Source organism: Abramis brama (assembly GCF_963993115.1).
Source record: "Abramis brama genome assembly, chromosome: 10".
Lineage (NCBI taxonomy): Eukaryota > Metazoa > Chordata > Actinopteri > Cypriniformes > Leuciscidae > Abramis > Abramis brama.
The window spans coordinates 20263940-20288911 of NC_139972.1; the positions used below are offsets into that span (position 1 = coordinate 20263940).

Below are 24972 nucleotides of genomic sequence, written 5' to 3' on the forward strand. Positions count from 1 at the left end.
CACACTACAGTTTACGCCTGCATTAATCATTGCCACAACTGAGAACGCTTGTAAAAATATTCCTCGAAACATGACACACTACATAAAGTGCTTCTGCTTGGCAGCTATTAAAAGGCACCTCAAAAGTTTAACACAAGTATTTAGCGTTACATTAAGCACATTTTTATAAGTACAACCAAATTTATTCATAACAACCCACACTCATGATCCAGACCTTAAATGGACCTTCATTACATTGGTGGAATATGTTTAGACTCTAAATTTGGGAGTGTTTTTTTTCAGCTACATGAGAACATTCATCTTGGCATGTCTCTACTTAATATTTCAATTATTAACGCATTCAAGGCACTGAACATATATCAGATATCTTAAAGCTGGCATTGTACGCATTAAACATCACATATAATGAATAATCAAGAAAGCACCACATCTTAATGTGTCTGGACACCCAATCCAGATGAAAGCTGGCTGACCTAATAAAATTACGAAGACTGAAGAAGCCATAACTAAGTTTCTTAATGCAAATACAGCCCAAAAAAAATATGCAGGAGATATGAAAAGATTTGTGCTTGCTTGCACGATTTAAAATCCTAAACTCAGCAAAAACACACTGCTTGGGCAACACGGCCCCATTGACCTTTACCTGCACACTAAACATGACAAAAAGGTCTGTAAGGTATTGTCAAAATAAAACTAACGAAATGTGTATTTATATTCACATTATTCTCTGCAAAAATACAGTACTTGATGTAGGCAAACTCCTAAATCTTCTCTGCAAATGAATCGTCAAACTTAAAAAAAAATCTAAGAACGAAAACGCTTTCCCTCAAATCAACAGATTGGCCAACTCTCTTCCTAACAGACATTACATATACTGCGCACACTCAATCCATCTTGATTTCATTATTTGTTTTTCCTAAGAGCATGACAGCAGGCTGACAGCTTAGATTCTATTCTTACATAATTATGGATTTATATGCAAATGTTAAGAATTATGGCCAACATCTCCTTTCAACATCCTTTTGGTTTATGAATCCACACATTAAGTGGGTAAAGCTAAACCAATAAAATATTTATGTTAGATTTTATATATATTTCTTTATAATATAAGCATGAAATGAATCTCATCAAGTGTTTTTGACTCAAGCTCTGCATGGCTGTCAAACAAGCTTCATGCAAAGTTAGAATACCTATTGACCTGAGTGATATTTACTATAGTTTACCTGCACATCTGCATGTAGGAAAGTGAAATGAGAGAGAAAGAGAAGGAGAAGAGAGGGAGGTGAGTAGACGAGTGCAGTTAGCTCTGCTCTCTGTGCCAGTCTTTAGTGTGGGCCAGTGCGTTCCCCTACCCTGTGTGTGTTTGTGTGTGCAGGGTTGGCACAAACGCACTGGTGTCTATGTAAAGGACAGGTGTGAACCGTTGGATATCTGAGATGTGATGCTGGTGCTCCTACTCATGCCTGGCTCAGTGCGCCCCGCTGAGGTGGTCCTCCTAAGCGCCTGGGGGCTGTTACGCATCCCCACACTGCTTTTTGGCATGGCCCCTGGAGGGCCCGAGGAAGAGTGGCCCCACGGAGGAAGCCCACCTCCTGGGATGGCTTGGCCCCAGCCCTGCTGGGCCTGTGGTCCTCCCTGACTGGAGTGGTAGTGGTGGCTGGGCCCTGAACCAGTGCTGCTGCCCCACTGTGTCCCCTGAGAGCCATCTGAGTGATGCTGATGGGGGATCCAACTGGCCGGGGCCCCAGGAAAGCTGTGGCTGAGGCCCTCAGGTGAGATGTTAGCCAACACCATGTTGCTAAAGCCTAAGCGCATGCTTTCTGAGTCGAAAGCCTCAATCTCTCGGGCCTGGCGCTCCAGCAGGCTACGGATACGCTCCGTGCGCTCGTTCTGCAAGGTAAACATCTCCTCTTCGATCTGTGAGACACAGCAGAGGACAGACATATGAATATTTAATATTTATCTCAGACATATTCAACTTTTTTTTAACAATGTCTGTCTAAACAGATCATACAGCACTTGTGGAGTGGAGAAATTAAACAAAACCAAAATATGAAGCTGGAATGTTTTTTTTCTCCATGATTCATATATTATTTTTTCATTTCTCCACTCCACAAGTACAGCTGGTTTTGTATTTGTGTTGTATTTTTGTCTTTTCCACGCACCTTGTTGGTTTTGTGAAGTTGTACCAGAATAGCCCCATAAGACTTATTATAGAATATATCCTACTCAGCTGCATGACCACAATATGACAATACTAAATTGGACATATTTTACAAGAACATATAGGAATTAAAACAAAGCTTTTTCGTTGTGTGTTGAGGTGTAGGACCTTGGTCTCCAGCAGGGCTCTCCGCAGAGACACTCTCTGCTCCAGCTCCTTCCTCTCTCGCTCCTGCTGGGCGTCCGTCTGCATCTTGATCTTGCTCTGATACGCATTCAATAGCTCCAACTCTTGCTGCAGCTGCATCCTCAGCACCTGACACTCCGCCTCCTGCGCCTCGTCCAGGCGCAACTGAGAGAGAGCGAGAGCATCGTGTCATTAGATCAGGCATTGATGGTCAAACAGTTTTAGTGTATTGTTTTCTGTCTTGTACTCACTGCCTGTGTGGAGAGCATGTTGTTGATGGTGTGGTCGTACTGCTCGGCGAGGATGGCTAGTTTCCTGGTTTGCTCCTCCTTCAGTCTCTTCAGCATGGTCTTGTGTTCGGGTTTTGGCGTGCTCTCCAGCAGGTGGTTTCGCAGGGCTTTGTACTGCCGGGTCTGGATCTTACATGTATCCTGAAACTGTTTCTTGATCTGGAGCTCTTTGGACTGTCAGAGGAACAACACAATGGCAGAAACATCAGTAAACAGAATTAGTTAGAAAATAAATTAAGTAATTAGAGATGTGTAAAAGGTTTCTTCAAGGACATTCAAATAGGACGCTTTAATGTGTTCAAAAACAGCTGGATTGAACACAAAAGAATGAAATTGAATGCAGCGGTCCTCACTAATTAACTAGTTGGTTGATGGATGGTTAGCTAATCTAATTAATGAATGCATAATTACAAGTTACTAGCCCTAAACCAAACTCTAACCCTAACCTTAACTCTATAGTAAGTACATGTAGTTCATCAATATTACTCAGAACTTATTTGAGTAAGTACAATGTAACTATGTTACTATAAAATAAAGTGTTATTCAAAAAATTCTAAAACTAGTCGACCATTGTGACCCGTTCATATAGAAGCAATCAGCTGGGTCAAATTTTTCATGACCAAACTAATCTTATTTTTATTTATTTAATCAGTTTGGTTGCCAGCCCAGTTCAAGCACTATGCAATACACCCACCAAACTTCTTCTTCCTAAAGGACTTTGCAACTTACAACCTTGACTGGAAAACTAGAGTGATTTTACCTTGAGGCTCTTAGGCTGCTGTCGGACCTCCATGACGTGTTTGCGTCTGAGCTCCCTCTCCCTGCGCTTGTTGTACTCCAGCTGGTTGGTGAGCTCGGTTTGGTGCTGCAGGCGGATCTGCTCCGCCCGCATCTTCTGGATATTGCTCAGGTGCCTGAACTCCAGCTCCTGCATGGACTCATGGTGTCGGAGCAGCATGGCGTGCTCCAGATCCTTCTGCGTCTGACGCTTGTTCAACTCCTGAGAACAGACACATGTCAGACTGATTAATGTCACTTATTTCTGGCTTAGATTTGTGAGTTTAATATGTACATGCAAGCTCTCTGCGTGCTGACCTCTCTCATGAGATCTTGCTCCACGTTGTGACGTGCAATAAGAATGCGCCGTTTGAACCTGCGGCACTCGAGCTCTAGATACTGCCGCTGTCGGCGGAGTAGGTTGGCCTCCTCCTCTGCCTGGAAGTGCTGGAAGTTCTCCTTCTTCTTGGACAGCCACTCCTGCTTCTCCTTCTTTGGTGTGGACTGGTTCTCATTCAGCTCCTGCAATGAAAAATTGCAATAAATGGGAATGTGTAATGGAATATAACGAGGATGAGAGTGAGGCTGTCCTGTCCTGGCTTCCTGACCTCTTTGAGCTGTTCCTTGCGCAGTTTGTACTCGCGTTTCTGAGACTCCAGGAAGCTGTTGAGCTCCTTCTTCTGCTGGCTCTGAATATGCTGCATAAATTTCTTTTCATCGTTGGTAAAAGTCTTGGCCTGATAGGCAGAATAATGCATTATAAACAGATCATTAATTCTGTCAGTTCAATTTTTTTAAACTATAAACATCAATCATTTATGATGTTTAAATACACATTCAGCTCTTTTATGGTTTGGTTTTGTATGATAATGTTTCATTACATCTTTCTCCATGGTGCCTTGGTGCTTCTTGATGAGTTTGTCCATCTCGGCAGCAAAGCTGTTCCTCTGATTCTCCAGTTCTTTGTCTAGCTTGAGTCTGTGCTCGTCCATCTCACCCTTCAGCTTGTTCTCGAGGGCCAGGAGGTGTTTCTGGTGCTGCCTGCGCATACGTTTGTAGCCAGACATCTGCTCGCGCACCTCAGAGTCCTGCTCGTGTTCTTGAATCTGACGCGTCACCTAAGACACACAATGACAAGCGCTTGACCAGCAGAACAGAAAGTAGCTTTGTGTTGTAGAAACAGTGAACCGTTAAACTTGAAGTGATCAGAGAGCAAACAGACTCCCTGACTCTGTTCTTGGGTGGTAATCTGGCTCTCACCAGGGAGGCTGTGCGGATGGTGGCAAAGTGCTCTCGATTCCGGTACTGACGTCGTGGTGTCTGTGCTGGGGGAGACTGGGGCTCTGTGGGCTGTTTCTGAGCCTCAGTTTCTTCCTGGTAGCTTTCTTCCTCCTTCAGACACATTAAGCATATTATTACCAAATAGGCCATGCATATGTTCAATGTACTTTAGAATTCAAAGACAGTCAATCAGCGGTTGCAAAGGTCTCACTTCTTAAACTTAAAGTTTAGTGTCCTGCATTAATACTTCAAGCATTTTAGTACTCAACTTTGACTACTAAAACTTTCATTTAACTTTTAGCGGTTTTGGCTTTAATAATTTAGTTAAGCCATTGACCAAACTGCAAAATCTGGGCCACAATGCAGTTTATTCTGTCCAAAAACGACTGATTGAAATGTAATTGTTTTTTGTGATGTTTAGCGGTCTGTAACTACAATACGGTGCTAAAATAATGGGGAAAATTGATTTAAATAACAATATGAAAGGTTGTACAGAAAACACTGAAAAATGCACGTAGGTGATCAGAATTTCTGTCCATCCATAAGTAACAAGTACTGTTTTTTTTATTATATTTTCACATAAGTGAAAAAGGCAGTACCTTGTAGGCTTGGGCGGTATCCAAATTTTGATACCGTCAAACCTCCTCCCTATTTTACCGGGGTATACGGTATTATCGTGACTAATTAAAAATTATGACATAAGGCTCAGCGTCACCAAACTGTTGGCTTGTGCCTACACCGTTCAGAAACTGAATACCAGATTGGGCAAAAAAATAAATAAAAATAAATAAATAAATCAAGCCCAACCGTGCACGTTGTGTCCAAGCCCGGCTGACGGCATTAAATGCAATTATGAGCCGGAGCCCAATTTAGACTTGACTATTTTTAATATGTGGGCCGTTATAATATGGCGGCGCCAAATATTTTTTAACGCAGGTGCTGAGGGGGTGCTAGATAATATAAATACTATTAATAAATTATCAAAAATGGGACACTTAATATATAATATTTAATTATTTTAATTATCACAATTAAAGTATTAATTTTATTAAATTAAACAAGCACAACATTCAACATTCAAACAAATATTATTAAAGATTTATTATTATTAATACATTTTTTCAACATAATATCTCAGTATTTTGAAATGTGTGCGTGCAACAAGCAAGAAGTGCATTTGTTAATCTGGTGACACGCGTCCATTGATTTTTATTAATACAACTTTTCTGTCATGTGTCTGCTGCAAAGATTAAGTTGACAATCGCCATCTCCTAGTGAACGCGCATAGAGAGAAATGCAAATCATGGATTACATAATCAGAAGGTATAGGCTAGCCTTTTTCTTTTCGTTTTGAATTGTTTCGTTTAAAGAAATTGACGATCGGCATCTCCGTAGTGAACGCGCGCGCGCCTATAGAGAGAAATGCACATCATGAGAGTATGCTGCCTATATTTCTTTTTCGTTTTGAATTGTTTCGTTTAAAGAAATTGACGATCGCCATCTCCATAGTGAACGATAGAGAGAAATGCACATCATGGATTAATCAGAGAGTAGGCTAGCCTATTTCTTTTCGTTTTGAATAGTTTCGTTTAGTGAATTTGATGATCGCCATCTCCGTATGAACGCGCATAGAGAGAAATGCACATCATGGATTAAATAATCAGCGAGTGGCCTATTTCTTTTCGTTTTGAATTGTTTCGTTTAATGAAATTTCAAGCTTTATTTAGATATGCATCCCATCTTACTCGTGCTGTTCACTTTTCATTATCAACATAGATGAAAAAAATAACATTATAATATTTTAACAAATGAACTAATGCATTTATTTAATGAACTCGGGGCAAAATGCATCCTCGCAGCAGTGAGTGGGTGGTTGTTTCGGAGATGCGACATTAGGTTAGAGGTGTTTCCATCTCTCGCGGTCACCTTTTTATTGCACAATTTACAAATTGCCTCGTCAGTATTTACTGCCTCTCCCTTCTCTCTCTCTCTCTTTCTCCTCCACACTGTCACTTGATGACAACCACACATAAGCATTTTTAGGCATTAAATAAATTATATTTATATATTATATATAAGTGCCGGTAATGACAGTATTGAAACTAATACCGTTGCTATTTTAAGACCCCGCGGTATACGATATTACCGTAATACCGCCCAACCCTAGTACCTTGTAAACAACTTTTTTTACTGTAAAAACACGAATGGTGTCAGCCAATCAGATTAGAGCTGGCCAGATCGAGAAAGTGGTAAACAGTCTGTAGGAGTATCCTCTGTGACTGATCAACCTACGTCTTACGTGCTGAAGTAATGGTGACTGAGTGATGCATGCACTTTGCATATAATACAAGCAAGAGAATAAATGTGAATGTAAATATAGTGGACGTGCACGAACCGGTTTGACGTGGATCATGGAGCTGTTGGGTATGATGGTTTGGTCTTTTTCCATCAGGTCCACCTCGCTCTTGTTGTCATCGGTGGCGTCTGTGGCGTCAGGCAGGCTGTTAACCGAGCTGCTCTGTGAACTCGCACTGATGGACATGCTAGGGATGGACTGGTTACTGCCCACACTGTTCACTGTGCCCGTGCGGCCAGCACTGTGCTCCACTTCCTACAACACAATAAATAAATAGAAACATCTCTTCAGTAAAAACAGTGTTAAGGCAATGCATGTCTAAAGGCCAAGGACAAAAAACTTCCCCCCTCAGCAGGAAGACTGTAAAACACATTTGAGAGAGCACCAATGGTTGAAGGAGGACCTCCTCCAACGACTGACCTCCTCGTCATCTGGGACTTCTGCCGCAGGGCCATTGTGGGCCTCCTGGAAGAGGATCTTTTTCATCTTGCGGTACTGCAGGTTGTCCAGCTCTCTCACAGCATCTTTGGTGCGCTGGATCAGGTCCATAAGCACCGACTCTGGCCGCTCGCGCTGGACAAATGCATGCTGCACACAACAAGACAAAGTTATGATGATCAAGATAAGGAGGATCAAATGCTTTAAAAGAAACTGAGTGAGAATTTTTACTTTAAAATATGATCAGCTTGAATTGAACAGGTAGATTAAACACCCACGCTGTAAATTCTCCTAATTTTGTTAATTATGTACACTACCGTTCAAAGGTTTATGGTCAATAAGATCTTTTTTTAAAGAAATTAATAATTTTACAAACAACTGTTTCCAACATTTATAATAATAAGAAATGTTTCTTGAGTAGCAAATCAGCATATTAGAATGATTTCTGAAGTATCATGTGACACTGAAGACTGAAAGAAAATTTATTTCAAATAAAAAATAATAGTATTTTACACTGTAATAATATTTCATATTATTGCTTGTTTTTTTATTTTTATGCAAACGCATTTTTGTCTCAGTGCATGCATTGTTTTAGTTTGGCAGCGCCGCCGATAGCTTAGCTTAGCATAATGAATGGAATCCTTTGTTGCCAGCTAGCATGTCGTGAGTAAAAGTGATAAAAAATGAAAAATAAAAAAAACGAATTACTTCTTGTGGCCTGCGTATTCACAACGAGTACAAATGGCAATGCAGATTAAGACTAGGCGATCTCCTAGGCAGATATTGACATGGGACTATATTGGGGTGAAGCACAGGCGAAGCACTGCTACACTGCGAAGCACTGCTAAAGACGGTGAATAAGCCCTATTTCAAAAAACTTCTAAAAAAAAACTTTCTAAAAATTCCTTTAAGAATAACACGCATCAGAGCGCAGCGAAGATAAAAAAAGATCACATTAAAATAAATGAATTCTCACAGCGTCCCTGAGCAAGTATCCTCAGGAAGAACTCACTGAACTCCATACTTCTGTTTGAACAGACTTTCTTTAACTTACTTTCAGGAGTTCTTCAGAGTTGGGTCTGTCCTGGGGCAACTTCTGTAAGCAGGAGTCCACAAAGTTTCTGAAGTAGTCCGTCCTGGGAAAAGAAAGAGCAGGATATTTTTAAATAACACTGCATTTCTCTAGTGTTCATTAACCTTCCTCAACTCGAAGCTATCAACTCACCATTCACTGGACTGTAGGGATGGACTCTCATTCTGCGCGATATGGTATAAGGCACTCATTGCATTCATGTTGAAGAGCGGAGGTTTCCTTTCAGCTAGAGGAGAAAAAGACTATTAGAAACTATTAGAAAAAAAATTAAGTCTATATGAATCATATTATTTAATCTCACCTAATTCAATACAGGTTATTCCTAGAGACCAGATGTCAACCTTTCCATCATACTGACCCTCATCCATGGCCAGGATCACCTCTGGGGCCATCCTAAAATAGAAGAAAAAGCAAATATTGGTGAAAAACAGAAGATTTCAGTGTTATGTAATGCAAGCATAAACTATTAATATTTCATTTTAGTAGTTGGCAGGCCTAGGCAGAATCTAATAACAACTTTTAATGCTTAAAATCTGATTAACCAACATTTAGGCTCTCCAGGCACGACATGCAGACTTGCCTATGATTGATTAATTTATATAGTTTGATGAGGTCTATGAAATTTATAACTGTTGAAATTCTCAGTGTTAAATAGGAAAAAATGTGCGACTCACCAATAAGGAGTCCCAACAAATGAATTAGCAGGAGAAGCGATAGAAGCAGAACCGAAATCTGCCAGCTTCACCTGTCCAGGCTCTGTGAGCAGGATGTTCCCAGCCTTGATATCCCTGTCAAACAGCGGGGTAAAGGGTGAACTTACAAAACTGAACTGAACCCCTGTGATGGCATCATTACTCCAGTCTTCAGTGTCACATGATCCTTCAGAAATCATTCTAATATGATGATTTGGTGCTCAAGAAAAATGTCTTATTATTATCAATGTTGAAAAAGTTTTTCCTGATTAATCTTTGTGGAAACCATGATACATCTCCATTCAGAAGTTTGGGGTAAGAAAGATAAGAAAAAAAAAAATATATATTTTTTTTAAAAGAGCACCAACAATAATTGATAGAAAAATATCTATATGTTATTATTATTCAGGTTTGATACTAAGAAACTAACTATTATATGTTTATGTATATATATATATGTATATGTATATATATACACATAAACCATAACCATATATATAGCCAGATTTGGTACAAATAAACTCTTCACTAACATGAGAACTCACCTGTGAATCATGTTGTGAGAGTGGAGGTATGCCAACCCCTGCAAAGCACCATGAGTAATCGCCGCTATCTCCATCTCTTGTAAAGGTTTTTTGTGTACTGCGAGTAAAAAAAACAACTGGTTTATAGTATTCTCTCTGGAGATAAACAAATACTTCCATAAATAAATGCTTCTTTTTGCTTGTAACTGGAGGATGTATATAGAGACCACATATCTTTGCAGCTAATCATCACATTAAGCAAGCATCAAAACATCCAAGCATACCCTCGAGAAGATCTGAGGCGGACCCCAGACAGTACTCCATAGCCAGCTAGAGAGACAGAGACACATGTGAGCATGTAATCCAACAAATATAATTACATCATATGCAGAACTGCCACCGATATAGATGTTCACAGGTCAGGTTTCTTACCCATGCTGTGTGCTCTCGCAGGTAGCATCCTTTATATTCTATGCTGTTTGGATGCTTTATCCTCTGAAGGAATTTCACCTCCTTTATTATATCTTGCCATTTCTGGAAAAAAAAGATGAGAGAAGATTAGAAAGTAATCAGTTTTGTCAATTAATCAATTCATATGAAACAACACATAATGCGATTAGACCTGCATATACAGTAGTTATGCAAGGAAAACGCCTTTCTGGGCGACAGGAGCAATATATTTTTTTTTTACCCTGATTAGAAGTGCAGGTTAAAAAGACATGACATGATTTGTCATCAATTCAAAAAGAGTTTATTCCTGTCTTTTTATGAAAAGATAGGATTCATATGAACAGTGAATGGATCATTTTCTTTTTGTTTTCTGTCTATAAGAACTGTCCTCTTTGAGCCATAAGTTACAGTCCTCCAGTGTTACTTTAGTTTTATTTATATATTATTATTGTATTATTCATGTTTTGAATTAGATTTAATTTGAGTATAAACTGAGTATACATTTTAGTCATTTTGTTATGTGCTTTTGTCATTTTATCCATTCTATTTATCATTATTTTTATTTATTTATGTCAGTTTTAGTAATTTTAGTTCTTCAACTTGAACTTATTTTATTTTAATTATTTGCCAAGGCAACACTTCTAATTTTTGTTGAAGTTCTTTTAAGTGTAAGTTTTTTTATTATATATATAAAAAAATAAATAAATTCAAATTCCATTTATAATTAAAAAACACACTTTTTAGTTAATAACATTTTTTATATATTTTAGTTAACAATAACAACATTACTGCACATTCACCTCATTAAACCTTTAACGTGTCTACTCGTGAATAAAAAAATACAGTGTGCATCAGAGCTCTGATTAAATAATGAATCATGGGATATATGCATAGGCTACAGTCTGGAGGGAGACACAGTCATGTGTAATCTCTCTTAACTCAGCATAGCATAATAGCATTATAAATAGCATTTATTTTCACCTCATTAGACTGTTTTCCACTATATGACATTTTCTTGATGGCCACCACCTCTGAGGTCCGCACATCCCGTGCCTGTAAAAATAAATAAACACATCAATTCAGTAGAAGTACGATTGACTTCAGTGTTTCCTCACAACCTAAAATAAGCTAACAGAGTTTTTAAAGCCATTTTCTGGGAGATGCAAAAGTACTCACAAAGTATACAGCACCGAAGCTGCCATGACCGATCTCCCTCAGGTCTGAGAATAGTTTTTCGGGGTCTTCTTTAAAAAAGAGATCTGAGATCTCGGGGTCTTTCAGACTCCCCGCGCGAACAGCGTTGGGCATGCTGGGAGGGGGCGGGGCCTGGGCCGCAGCCGCCAGTCACTATCTGGGTCTGCGACACGACAGCCCCCACTGATGGCTCATCTGCAAGACAGTGGCCTCATATGGACCAAAACCTGACAGAAAGAGAGAGAGAGACACAATCATTAGCATTTCATTGATAAAAATAGGGATTCAAAATATGCAGTGGGATTTATATAAGAATCTAAGTGATAACTCTGTTTTTTAAAATTCTGAATCCCAAATTTTCAATGGGGACTCAGACGTTAGGACTTCACAGTATGTGTCAACACTCCTGTGCTAAGAATTATGAAAACAGAAAGGGGGAATCATAAAAGTTCTGTTCACTAGACAACTCTAAGAGAAACTGCTGTTTGCAGCAAAAGACCCCAGGTCGATGCACCGGGTTTGCGCATTACAGCAGATGTGGTCACTGAGCTTGACAGTGAGTTCCTCTTGTGAGCTAAGAGAGAGGGAGAGAGGAAGTGTGCGGGAGACAACCAAGAGCTGCAGTCATAACACCAGTGGCCCTCCCATTCTTACAAACACACCGCTCCCACGACACAGTTTTCAACTGAAAACAGAAAACGTTTTATGCATTTTGGCTGTTCATTTACACGACAACAGCATTTTGGGGGCCTGAAAATGCAAACTTTTGAAAACTTTTTTGAAAACATTACCGTTATCGTCTTGTAAAAACGGAGATGCTATGAGCGTTACGTGTTCAGTCTACATGTGCGTAGTTTCTTTACAAAGTGACATCGCCAACTGGACTGGCATGCATAACCCAGCGTTTGTAGTCGTTTGGCGGATCGGTGTGAACGGTTATCGTTTTGACAGTGCTTTTGTCTCTACGTGAAAAACCCAAAGGAAAAACTTTTAAGTACTTTGTTGTCGGGTAAACGTACCCAGAATGTCAAACTCCTGAATGACACCACAGCCCTCAGCTTCCTCACCCAGCCTTCTGCTCCATTTTAAACCATTCTGACCGCAGAATATGCCAAGCCATCCCTTACACAGCTGACCAAGTCAATCATTTTCATTTTCAGTTCAAAATGTGTTTCAACTATTCAAATCTGATTTAACAGTTCGTTTGTCACCACTCAAAACCCCACTTCACAAGTCTCCACAAGGCACTTTTTATACATCATATTATAATTAAAGCAACACTATGTATCTTTTCAACCTTCATAATATATTTCCAAGACCCTTGTGATGGTACATCGACTTACAATAGGTTGAATGACACGTCTGCCATAGCCTGACGGGGTCTGTATCGCTTTTACTGGCACTGCGTAACTTCGGGGTTCGGGTAGTAACCAGAGCACAAAAAGAACAACAAAATTCGACTGCTTTACGGCATACGTCACTTCCCCCACCACTTCCTCAAATTTGGATGTGAGAGGCCAACCAGCATTTGTTTTCAGCTTTCGTGCGTATGTTTTTGTCATGGGGGCTGTTTACACCTGGCCACTTCATGCGTTTTCTCAGATGGGATAGCTATCCGATTGTGAAAAGACCAGGTGTAAATGCCCTCCGAAACGCATTCGAGATGGATTTGAATCCGATCGCTCAAACCACTTCAGGAGGAGGTCTGAGACGCATTCCAGACGAAACTGGACAAGTGTAAATGCATCTGGTTGTTGAAACCACATATGTGAATTGTACTCATCCCAAAAAAAAAGAAAAAAAAAGAAAAAAAAGAAAAAGAAAACCGTATGAGAGCGTGTTATAGGCTATATGTTATTGCCAGATATGACGACGCTACTGGAACACGCATCACCGCAGATGAGCAACTAAGCATATTCATCAAGACAACGTGCAAACTATCGCAAATCAAAGTGAAAGTAAGTCGCAGACGCTTATCACACAATCATCATCATTAAAAGTAAAGAAATGAAGTGATCTTACCAGGGCTGTTGCTGCTGCTCTCTCTTATTGCGGTCTTTGATTTTGAAATTTTAGCTGATGATCAATAAAATGCAGCTCATATCTGTTGCTTTTGGTGACGTGCACTCCATTAAATCTGCATATAGCGCGAGAATTGAAGATCGGATATAAATCCGTTTCGCAAAAACACATTTATGTGACCAGGTGTAAATAGAATAGTTATGATAAATCAGAAATCCGATCTGAGAAAACGCATGAAGTGGCCAGTAAATAAATCTCTTATTTGTAAACTTGTTTGCAGTCTATGTTGTAACTTGTATGTTGTTGCGCTTGCTTGTAGTATGTCATTTTTTTACATGCTGTTCATTCATCCATTGCTGATAATTAGACCAGTCCAATAATTTCCACATATGTCTAGCTAGCTTTCGATTATCAGAGCTGTTAACAGACTTGCTAACAAACACTCGTTTCTCTTTCGTGTTTTTTGCGTTATGTTTTATTGCCTAGCTTGCCAGCTGAACTCGGGTGTTGTGAGGTGTATTTATCACGTAGTCCTGAGGGATATCAGACGATGCTGTTGGGGGGTTGGGGGTGGGGGGGTGGAGGGGTATTTACGACAGTGCAAGTATTCCAAAGCGACTCTAGGGGTCGCTGTTTGACAAAAACACAATTTCTCCACAGTGTGCCTTTAATATATAATATGAACATGCTATAACGCAACTGTTTTCAACAATAAGAAATGTTTCTTAGGCACTAAATCGCCATTGATTTCTGAGGGATCATGTGACACTGAAGACTGGAGTAATGATGCTGAAAATTCAGCTTTGCTATCAAATGAATAAATTAAAATATAGATTAAAATAGAAAACAGTTAAATTGTATTTACTGTATTTGTGAATTGTACATCAATTAAAAAATATAAGTATATAAAAAATATATAGGCACAAACATAGAAGGTTTTGGGATTCACATGGGAACAAACTTGATTACTATTTATAGAGTACTATAATTCACTTTGTATACAATCACTAATTAATTAAAAATAAAAATGTCTGATAGAGATCATCACGATGTATATAAAAGAGACAGAAATATCCAATTTCCTCTGATGGGGCCAGGTGGAGTGGTTTATTGGCGAGAGGCTGATGTTAATAAGCGGAGTGTCAGAGCAGTCAAGCACACTCCGGCCAAAACTCAGGAGAGGGATCGCTTCCAGCACCGGCTCCCATCTGAAGCCCAGCAACAACTAGCACACCAGTTTCCATGGCAACATCATCTCTTAGCCAATGGCCAAGAAGCTGCAAACTACCCTCTCGAACGATGTTTATCTGCTTACGTGCATGACTGACTAACTGACAGAGCGATATAATAAGAGACATCATGACACCTGGTTCACAGCTGTACGCGTCTGAACTGAATCATTCCAGATATATGCACCTTATAATCTTTCTGTTGAGAAATTCTTCAGCTCCGCTGCGTCACAGTGACTAACATCCGTCACTATTCAAAATGCAAACCCTGGGAGTTTGCATAACTATGTCACCTTGTCCATAATTAGCCAGACTTCTGGACTTCTGGACAGGACTGAGTGAACAGCTAAAATCTACACATAAAAGAAAATATGCCATCATCATAAAACACAATTATTATTACATCAGTTGGTTTTGGACTAGAAGTTACTGGCTCATACATAAGACTGAGTAGTGATGAACGAAATTGACTTGATACACTAAGGCTATGTTCACACTGTCAGTCCAAATCCGACTGGAATCTGCTCTAAATTTTGACTGTCCACACTGTGAATCGCAATTTGTGTGTCCCATGCCGCTCTTTCATTTTCTGGAATATCTGCATTGGTTTATGGCAATGACGCTGCATTGGTAGGTATGTGCCAAAAACAACAACAACAACAACCACAACATGGAGGGGTTTGCAATACAGATGTTGTCTTAGTTTACAACATGACAATGTGAAGCCGCCGCACTGGACTACTGTGTCTTATCAGCAGAGGCGGACAGAGTACACAGCTTCATTACTCGAGTAAAAGTACAGATACCCCTTGCTAAATTTTACTCAAGTACAAGTAAAAGTACTACAGTCAGATGTCTACTTAAGTAAAAGTACTAAAGTACTTGTTTTTAAAAGTACTTGAGTATCAAGAGTACAAGAGTACATTTTCTAAATATTGCATTACTACTGCCACAGTGCTTACATTGGTAAACACAGCAAACGCTTGAAGCGAAAACTATCATTAACTTGTTCAGAAAATTGAAATAGTCTGGCGAGGTGGGGCCACGGGTTTTCCCAGGCTGGTAGGGGAAGACTCATGAATATTCATTAGGGAAGTCATCCCTGATTGGTCTGATGACCTACCCCTAACCACACCCCTAAACCTACCCGTCACTGGGGGTCTTATGACCTCCCTAACCCCGCCCCTAAACCTACCCCTCACTGGGGTTAAGACCAATCAGGGATGACTTCCCTAATGAATATTCATGAGTCTTCCCCTACCATCCTGGGAAAAAAAATACTCCCGGGATGGACCTGCTGCGTCTTCATCCATTGTTTCGTCCATGGTTTCGTCTCTTATCTAAATCTGACCATGGAGTTGACTTTGGCGGAAAGCTGAAGGTGATTGCTGATAGGCTGTCCCAATCAGTGGCGCCTGCACAATCCAATCACATTTGAGAGGGAAACAACAAATTGAGGGTTTCCGAGATGTTTCTTTTTTCCTTTTTTTTATTTATTTTTTTTTTTAGAAGAAGTAATGGGTACTCACAGTTATGGATAGAAATGTAGTGGAGTAAAGAGTACAATATTTGCCTCTCAAATGTACTTGAGTAAAGTCATGAGTACTCCCCAAGAATGATACTCGAGTAAAGTACAGATCCCTCAAAATTGTACTTAAGTACTGTACTCAAGTAAATGTACTCCGTTACTGTCCGGCTCTGCTTATCAGGCAACAGCAGAAACATAGAAGGCTGGTGTGCGTAGCTTTAATTTGTGCTGTCATTTCCGCCGATTTCAAAACATATCTCTTTATATTGTCATTTTCTGCACATCCGGTGCACAAGTCAGTGGGGTCCAAAAAAACATTAGCTGTTTCCATCCACCTATTTTTATGCGCATTTTAGGATATTGCATAAAAAATAAAAACACTGAATGGATACACCAAGATGTGCATAAATTCTAAAAATTACACAAAAAACGTATATGCTCAATCGAGGTGGATACTTTTTTTTTTTTTTTTTTACAGATAAGAAGAAATGAGTATAAACCAAGATGGAAACCCACACTATTACTGAAAAAAATAAAAAAACTCACGTGACAGTGTTGGTCTGATCATTGGTCTGATCATTCTGTTGGTCTGATCATTCTGAAATGCCTGAGCCATCAGAATGTCATCATAATGATTTGGCATAATGACCTCCCAGAAGTGTCTCACATGATTGCATTCCTAAACACCACGCATCCGAATGCAAGATATCATGATAGCATTTATTGCATTTCGTCTGTGCGCTCTGAGACGCAAATCATTTATGATGTAGGAAAAAAGAGCCACACACAATGGCTTCCCCCATTGCAGCAACTTCCATTTTTACTACAGATATTTTGCACCAATTTCTCAGGAAATTATGACTTTGTTCTCTTAAACACATGGGAAGGAAACACTGCGTTATTCACAAATGTTTTATGCAATATTCCAATTTTTTTGCACAAACAGCTACTGAGACACAAAAAACATTGTGACATCTTAAAATAACTTCTCTTTTGTCTTCTTTTCAGTGTCAAGCATTTTGAAAGGTTGTTAGAACCTGAATTTATATATATTTTGACAGCAGTTACCCATAAGGCACTTTGTATTAAGTGAAGCGTAATTATAAAGTAAAAAGCTCTCCACATGGCATGAAGGTAAATGTGACGGTCACATTAGGAATTATATCATTTATGATCACATGACCCTGGGTGGCACATCCTTGGGATTCATTTTGAAAACAGAACATGAGGATGAGTAAATGATGACACAATTGACATTTTTGGACAAACTGTCCCTTTAAGATAGTTATGTCGATAACATCAAACACTGTTATAATTCATCTAAACTTTAACGCTCTCATTAATAACCATGTGGTCATAGTTATGCAAACAGCCTGCATCCCCACTGTGTGCTTTATTAGTAAACACCATCATAGCCACATAGGAATGACCTCATTCTAAAATAGCGCTTTGTTTGTTGCTGGAGCTCGTTGGGTTCTGGACGCCTCTCCCCCCTCAGAGAGACGCTCAGATGATCGGCTGCACAGACACAATGCTGAGAGCTCAGGGCTGATGTCTCAGTCACAAGACCGGCCCGAGTGCCGTCCTCCCACCACACCAGCTGCCTCACACTCTCTCTGCCCACACACACACCAATCAACCCACTCAAATCACACCATCCCGTTCACCTTTACACAAGCGTGAGCACTATAGATGCAGAGCTGACAGATACACTAACTATATCTGAAAGTGCTCACTGTCAGTGGGCCACATCATGCACTATTTAGGGTGTCGGGCATTTAAAAAAGGCTGTTTGAACTTGAATTTATACATTTGTTTATATATTTTGACACCAATTAACCATAAGGCACTGATGAATGAGTTAAGTGTAATGATAAATGTCCACATAGCATGAAGGTAAATGCGATCACGGTCACGGAGCATTAAAGGTGCTCTAAGCGATGTTGGGTGACGTCACTTCTTGTTGACATTCGAAGTATCGTCAAACAAAACGGAGGCTAGCTCGACCCTCCCTCCTCCTCATCCCGTCTCATGATCCTGGGTGGCGCATCCTCGGGATTCATTTTAAAAAATGACATCCTTTATTTGAGATGTTACTTTTTTTAAATAAAGCCATTTAAGCCCAATATTTTTTATATTTAAATATTCTTTAAATTATTATAGTTTAAAATAAGTGTTTTCTATTTTTTATTTTTTTTTATTAAAGAATTGTTTTTATAGTTTTACAATATCAAAACCGTGGTTTCTCATGGCGGCATATACAATCATCCATCGACTGGTAGTTCAAGGATCGGGTGAAGGGTAATAGCAAAAAAAACGTGTCAAGGAATAAAGACATTCAACATACATTCTCAAGAAAATTCCAAAGAGGGGACCAAACACACCAGAAATCATTAAACCTCCGGCGTAAGTTTCAAGTTAGTTTTTCTAAAGGAAGGAAAATAGCAATTTGATTCATCCACATATTAACAGAAGGGACATGAGGAGTGGACCACAACAGAAGTATACATTTTCTCGCTATACACAGATGTAAAACACATTCTAGATCATGGTTGAGGAGAAATTCATTTTTACAATTAAAGAGATAGATACTCAGGGATAGTGCAAAATATTTACCAATGATCCTCTGAACAATTTTAGGTATTTCTTTCCAGTAGACCTTGATCATGCATGTCACAGCTCCAGAACATATGCATCACAGTGCCAATATTAGACTTACACTTGAAACACAATTGGGAAACATTTGGAAAAATCTTATGTTAAATAAGTCCTGTAAATGGACTTAAGTTTTGCTCATGATTCGATATTGAAGAAGTGTTTTCTATTTTAATATATATTAAAATTAAATTAATTCCTGTGATGGCAAAGCTGAATTTCATTTTCAGTTTTGGAAAAGCATCATTACTCCAGTCTTCAGTGTCACATGATCCTTCAGAAATCATTCTAATATGCTGATTTGGTGCTCAAGAAACATTTTTTATTATTATCGATTTTTCAACTTCGAATAGAAAGTTAAAAAGGACAGTATTTATTAGAAATGGAAATCTTTTGTAACACTATAAAAGTATTTACTGTCACTTTTTATCAATTGAATGCATCCTTGGTGAATATTGTTTTTTAAACTCCGATCCAAATCTTTTGAATGGTAGGGTGTATATAATATTTTTAACATGTAAATGTTCTTTTAAATAAATGCTTGTTCATTCCTACCTCCTTAAATTAACATTCAAATGACAGTTCTGTGATGCATCCTATTTGATACCTCAATTCATATTCATGACATGGAATTTAAGAAATCAAATCAGAGATGCAAAGCAATCACGCTAGCTGCCAGATGCTTAGCATGTGACACAGGCTGTGAGGGCAGGACTTTGAAAGACAGAAAGAGATGACACCCCATCATGCCATTCAACAGACACACACAGAAGGAATGTGGCAGGACAGGACGACACAACAGGAGGGCAGGAACTGCCTACATGATGTCGTTTTCTTTCACTCACGGTTTCTCTGCTTCCTGTTCACTCAGCTCATGTGCTAATGGCACTTCAAATCTCCCATCAACCGTTTCAGTGCTAATCAGCTCTTTAAGTCAACATCGACATTCTTCACTCCTTCACTCATTTCCTTCGGACTTTATCTCATTTTCCAATGAACTGACAAGTTTCAACAAAACTCAAAGTCAACACAAAGCCGAGCCACACAAATGGAGAAATGCTGAGTTGCTATTCAGGAATGTGTGAAAAGCTGAAAAACAGAACTGCAACTTGGGTCTGCTACCGCAAAGATGTGAAATACAAGGAAATAGCTCTATCGGTCCAAAAACCCAGCTTACACTTTAGATATTACTATTACTGTACTACACCTATATATCCCCGTCCATAGACACCGTCCGGTTAGGACTAGCCTGAAAGAATTCGTTAGGATATCAAATAACTTACCCCTCTCCTTAATCGAGTTTCACAACATCCTTTAAATTGAGATGAGGAGGAATGTCTAGGAAACTCCTCTGTCCGAGAAGGGAGTTCCCCTCATTTGCCAGACAAACAGCAGCACAACTCTGAGTCTGACCCAGTCCTTCTCCACAGGGAGAGCTTTAGAGATGCCGTCCCGTGCCGGCGGTGCACCGCTGCGTATTTATAAACACTGAGTATGACCTTGCGAGTGATTAGGCCCTGCGTCCTAGCTGCACCTGTGGAGATCATTTCATTTGGAAATAGTACCATGGCCATTATTTTGTAGACCATTCTAGCTGCTAAGTATTTATATTATTGTTCTTTCCAAGCAAAACATTATCTAAACAAAAATGTCTTTATGTTATACTTCCATAAAACAGGCCAAATAATAACAAAGCTGTACACATGACGATAGTACTCACTGCTGTAAATATTACTACTAATAATTTAATTTATATAGTATTTCATTATTATAATAATAATAAAAAAAATTATCCTTTGTGACAAATATAAAGATATAAGTTTATAATTTTGCGATGGTCCCAGTGAAAATATTGGGCTAGCAATAATAATATATTTTTTAATAATAATAAACAAACATAAATAAAAGAATATGTAAATATTACGACTAACAATTTAATTAGTTATAATAAATAATATAATATATGTAAAATGTATACATTTATTATACTATAATATGTACAATTCTGAACTACTGGGCTAGCAATAATAATAAAAATAATAATAATAATAGTAGTAGTAGTAATATTAATGATAATACACATACATAAAAGCATTTTATGCAAATATTAAGACTAACCATTTATTTATACATTTTAACATTAGTTATAATAAATAATATAATAAATGTATAATTATATATAAATGGATACTATAAGATCAACGCAAGTAAAATTCTGAACTAATGGGACTGAACTAATAATACTACTAATAATAATAAATAAACTATTTTTGAGCACTGAAATAATAACCATAATTAATTGACAAAACTCAAATCTGGTCAGTGCAACACCAAAGCTCTCACTGTGCGAGAACAGCTATACATTTCGGATATTTGAGACAATTACCATCCTGCATGGAAAGAATCAAAATTGATAGCCCAAACTTGTGCTAGTCACTTGATGACATCAATGATAATCAGAGGTCTGATATCAGATGGATGTGGGAGTGGAGACCCCGAGGGCTCAGTGTAACGGATGCTGGACAGAGGCAGCAATGAGGTCAGAGAAAGACAATCACGGTGGAGAAAGCAGCCAGTGTCTCTCAACAACAGAGGCACTATTCAGCCTCTCAATCACATACCACCAGTTTGCATGTTTATGAGCAATGCAAAGCCATAAACAAATGCAGCAGAGCTTCACTGCATTACAATCAGAGATGCCATTTCCACTGTGGCAGGGCAAACTCAGCATATGGGCATCAATATACAAGTAGCAGAAGCAATGATAATGTCTAAGAGCCATTTATGTATCATCAGATCTATAACAATAAAGGCAGCATCCCGCTGACAGATAGTCATCATGGAAACTTCAAAATGTAAACAGTAGGTCCATCCATCATTATAATTCAGTCTGTAGTACATCTCAACTGTACAAATACATCTAATTGAACGGCTGTTTACACACACACACATATACATCAGCCTGGAGATGATAAACTGCACGTTCACTTAACATGAACAGCATGTTTTAAGTATTTCAGATAACAATAAATCTATACATCTTAATAGATATGACACATGTGATCATAATGGACAGAAATAGACAAGCTCTCCTGGTGACATCCCTATTAACTTACACACATATTAACGTTACACACCCCAGAGCTACAATCCTAACATACACATGCATTTCTACATGGTGAATATGAAGATGATTTGTTAAATGCTTCATCACCTGCAGCCAAACTTCTAACTTACAGTCAAATCCATGACTTGGGTGGAAACTAATAAACTTAGATCAAAACAGTTGCGTTTTAATGTTAATTTACTGGAATCGGTTACAGTAAACTGATAAAGGTTTATCTAAACCCTTCTGTTGTGTTGAAAAACAGGAAGTGTTTATTTTGACATGAACTTAAGTTAGCAGAAGAGCTAACAGCTCACTTACCCTCCCAATAGGCCAGGATGAGCAGCCAGCCCGAGAAAACTCCTCCGACCACAACAACAACAAACCCAAGGGACAGAAACACGCCTACCGACCCAAAATCAGACCCCAAAAACGTATCGATCGCTGTCAAGCATGAGAGTCCGCTGAAGAAACTCCTCCAGCCCGGTGCTGGTTAACGGTGGCCCAGCAGCTCTTCACTCTCCCGGGCTACTGCTGCTAAAGATGGCGTCCGAGACAGATCCACTCCCTAACGGCTTAAAAACAGAGATAAACACGGTCCTTTTTCAGACCGACGGCGGGACCACTTCACAGATTCGGTCCGAAATGCTCGAGACTGTTGTTTTTTGAACCAGTGTGTTTGGGCTGCGGGGTGATGATCATGTTGTGATGGTGGCTGTGATTTTTCTCTCTCTGCCCTCCTCTAGTGATGTCCGATTCGCCAACGAATCATTATTTTTGAACTGAATCATTTTTGACTCACTCGAGCCGATTCGTAATGCGCTTAAGAATCTTACCAGGGTGCGAACGCGAATTATTGTTCTTTTAAAAAAATAAAATAATTATCCCCCAAAAAAACAGATTTAAAATAGGTTACATATTATCTATATACAGTACTACGCGTTTATATCCGCACAGGTTTTTCTGTACAGAAGTCGTTTGTCTGTGGAGGTAATAAATTGTAGCCCACGTAGCTCTATATTTTGGCTAATTAAACAAAACTTAATACAAAACAAAAAACAGTGATAAACAGTGGTGTTTTTCCAAAACGTATTTACTATAATCGTAATGTCGCGCGAGTATTTCTAGAGCGCCTTGGAGTGGCGACTTAAATGATTCTATGATTCGGGTATTTTGAACCTGTTCACTAAGCGAGCTGATTCGCTTTCGCCTTGGTTCCTGGAACGCCAGTTCCGCCCTCCCAATGTGGAAAACTCCCACCGGCCCCAAGAGACAGAGCATTAAAACCTCTATAATAAACAGCTAGTCTATGCACATAAATATGTCCCATATCAATATTTAAGACATTGTTTGCTGAGGCTGCCAAAATCTTTGAGGAATAAGTTCTGTCATGGACTGACATTCTTTATTTTCCTATAGAGTATTAAGATGTCCCACCCTGATCCATTATGATGTTAATTGCAGCATGGCAGTTCTGGAGAGGTAAACAGATGAAATCAGAGGAAAATGAAATGAAACGTGGTTCCTGTAAAATAAGCAGCTGAGTAAAGTTCAGCATTATGATTATATTTGTTGGAATTTTTTGAGTAACACATTTAAAAAAGTGTATCGCATAAAGTTATCAGTTAAACATATGGGAGTATCTTGGAAACATTTGGAAATTTAGAGATTATAATTATGATACTATATGCTAGTGTGCGTATGATGATGACGATGATGTCTTTTCAAAGAAATGTAAATGATTATGATGGTTTTTTCTTGTGTGTCTGAAGTTTGAAACCCCACCACCACTCACACAGATGGATTTGAAGATAACTAGGACAAGCAGAGAACAACTCATACAAATCAAATGTAAAGGATTACAGCTTGCCTCTGTTGTAATCCCAACTACACTCTATGATGGCAATACATTTCACCACAGTTTAAGCCTAAAATGCACAGAGCTGTAAGTTTTCTTGGTATTGTTCAATATTGGTAATCATTGCTTTTATGGATCAGTAAGAGGTTAAAGTTGATCCCTGGGCAAAATTATTACAGTGATGTCAACAAGCCTGCAAGCAACCAATTGGTAAACAGAGCAAAGAACTAGCGCTCTGGGTTGGTTCTGAAGCAGCCTTCTCTCTCAGCCAATGAGAGCGCAGGATGCTGTCACTGTATCCAGGCGAACAGAGGGGTTTGAGATGTATGGAGCCTGTTTTATGAATGGGATTTAAAGAGCCATGCTTCATCCTGTTGATGAGTTAGAGAGACACTGGTGTGTTATAATAATTGAACACAAAACAACAAAGAAATTCTCTAGGGACTAAATGACCCAGTTGACATCCCATATGGCTAAATGAACTCTTGGTGTTTATCAAATGTTTGGATAAGATCTAAAATAGCTTTTTGTGTGTGTGTGTGCTGGGAATGATTTATCATTTCCTCTTTATAATCTATTTTTAAAATGGACTATGACTATGGAGGACACATTGGTTTGTTTTCTTATTTTATGGCATTTTTATGACAATACAACATACAAAAATGACATGTATCAGAAAGCTTGTTGAAATTAAATGGCTCAAGAAAATGTAAGCTCTGTCCAGCATAGATGGTAATGAGAAATTAATATGTGCTTTGTCTCTACCTCCCAGGATTTCCTGAGAAAAACAGAGAATGAACCCACCTACGCTATAAACCCAGCTCACAGTCTTTAAAAAAAATAAAAAAATAAATAAAATAAAATAAATATATATATATATATATACAGGATTTTGTGCCTTTTATTTATAGGGCAATGGAATGAGGAAGAAAAAAATGCATGGGATCAAGATATGATGCTGGATTAGAACCAGCATGTAAAAGCTCAGTATATCTTGCAGATATATTTAATGGTGTAAATAACTGCGTGCATTTATGTTTGTTTATTAAGAAACAAAAAAGCTAGAGATATCCTGTAGAAAAGTTTTTTATTTATTTATTTAATATCAAAAACAATAATTAAAATTAAA

The 24972-nt window shown here is 38.7% G+C and overlaps 1 protein-coding gene across 1 annotated transcript; it reads right to left on the reverse strand.

Moving 5' to 3' along the window:
- Positions 1-915: 915 nt before the first annotated feature.
- taok1a (TAO kinase 1a) lies at positions 916-22750 on the reverse strand. The gene is made up of 20 exons (XM_084126502.1): positions 22307-22750; positions 11428-11672; positions 11233-11304; positions 10234-10335; positions 10086-10131; positions 9823-9919; positions 9260-9373; positions 8887-8978; positions 8718-8811; positions 8547-8628; positions 7475-7642; positions 7094-7309; positions 4678-4809; positions 4299-4535; positions 4026-4154; positions 3736-3939; positions 3401-3640; positions 2602-2814; positions 2333-2515; positions 916-1917 (listed from the first exon to the last, which is right to left on the reverse strand). Exons 2-20 carry the CDS (start codon positions 11557-11559, stop codon positions 1399-1401), a joined length of 3072 nt encoding a protein of 1023 aa, XP_083982628.1. The 5' UTR covers positions 11560-11672; positions 22307-22750; the 3' UTR covers positions 916-1398.
- Positions 22751-24972: the final 2222 nt, after the last annotated feature.

Excerpts from the sequence above, each read along its gene's own strand:
- taok1a (XM_084126502.1), bottom strand. The coding sequence starts at position 11,559 with ATGCCCAACGCTGTTCGCGCGGGGAGTCTGAAAGACCCCGAGATCTCA. Across the intron at positions 10,132-10,233 it reads TGCGAGAGCACACAGCATGG|CTGGCTATGGAGTACTGTCT; the intron begins GTAAGAAACCTG and ends CTGTCTCTCTAG. Across the intron at positions 1,918-2,332 it reads GAGCCCTGCTGGAGACCAAG|ATCGAAGAGGAGATGTTTAC; the intron begins GTCCTACACCTC and ends TGTGTCTCACAG.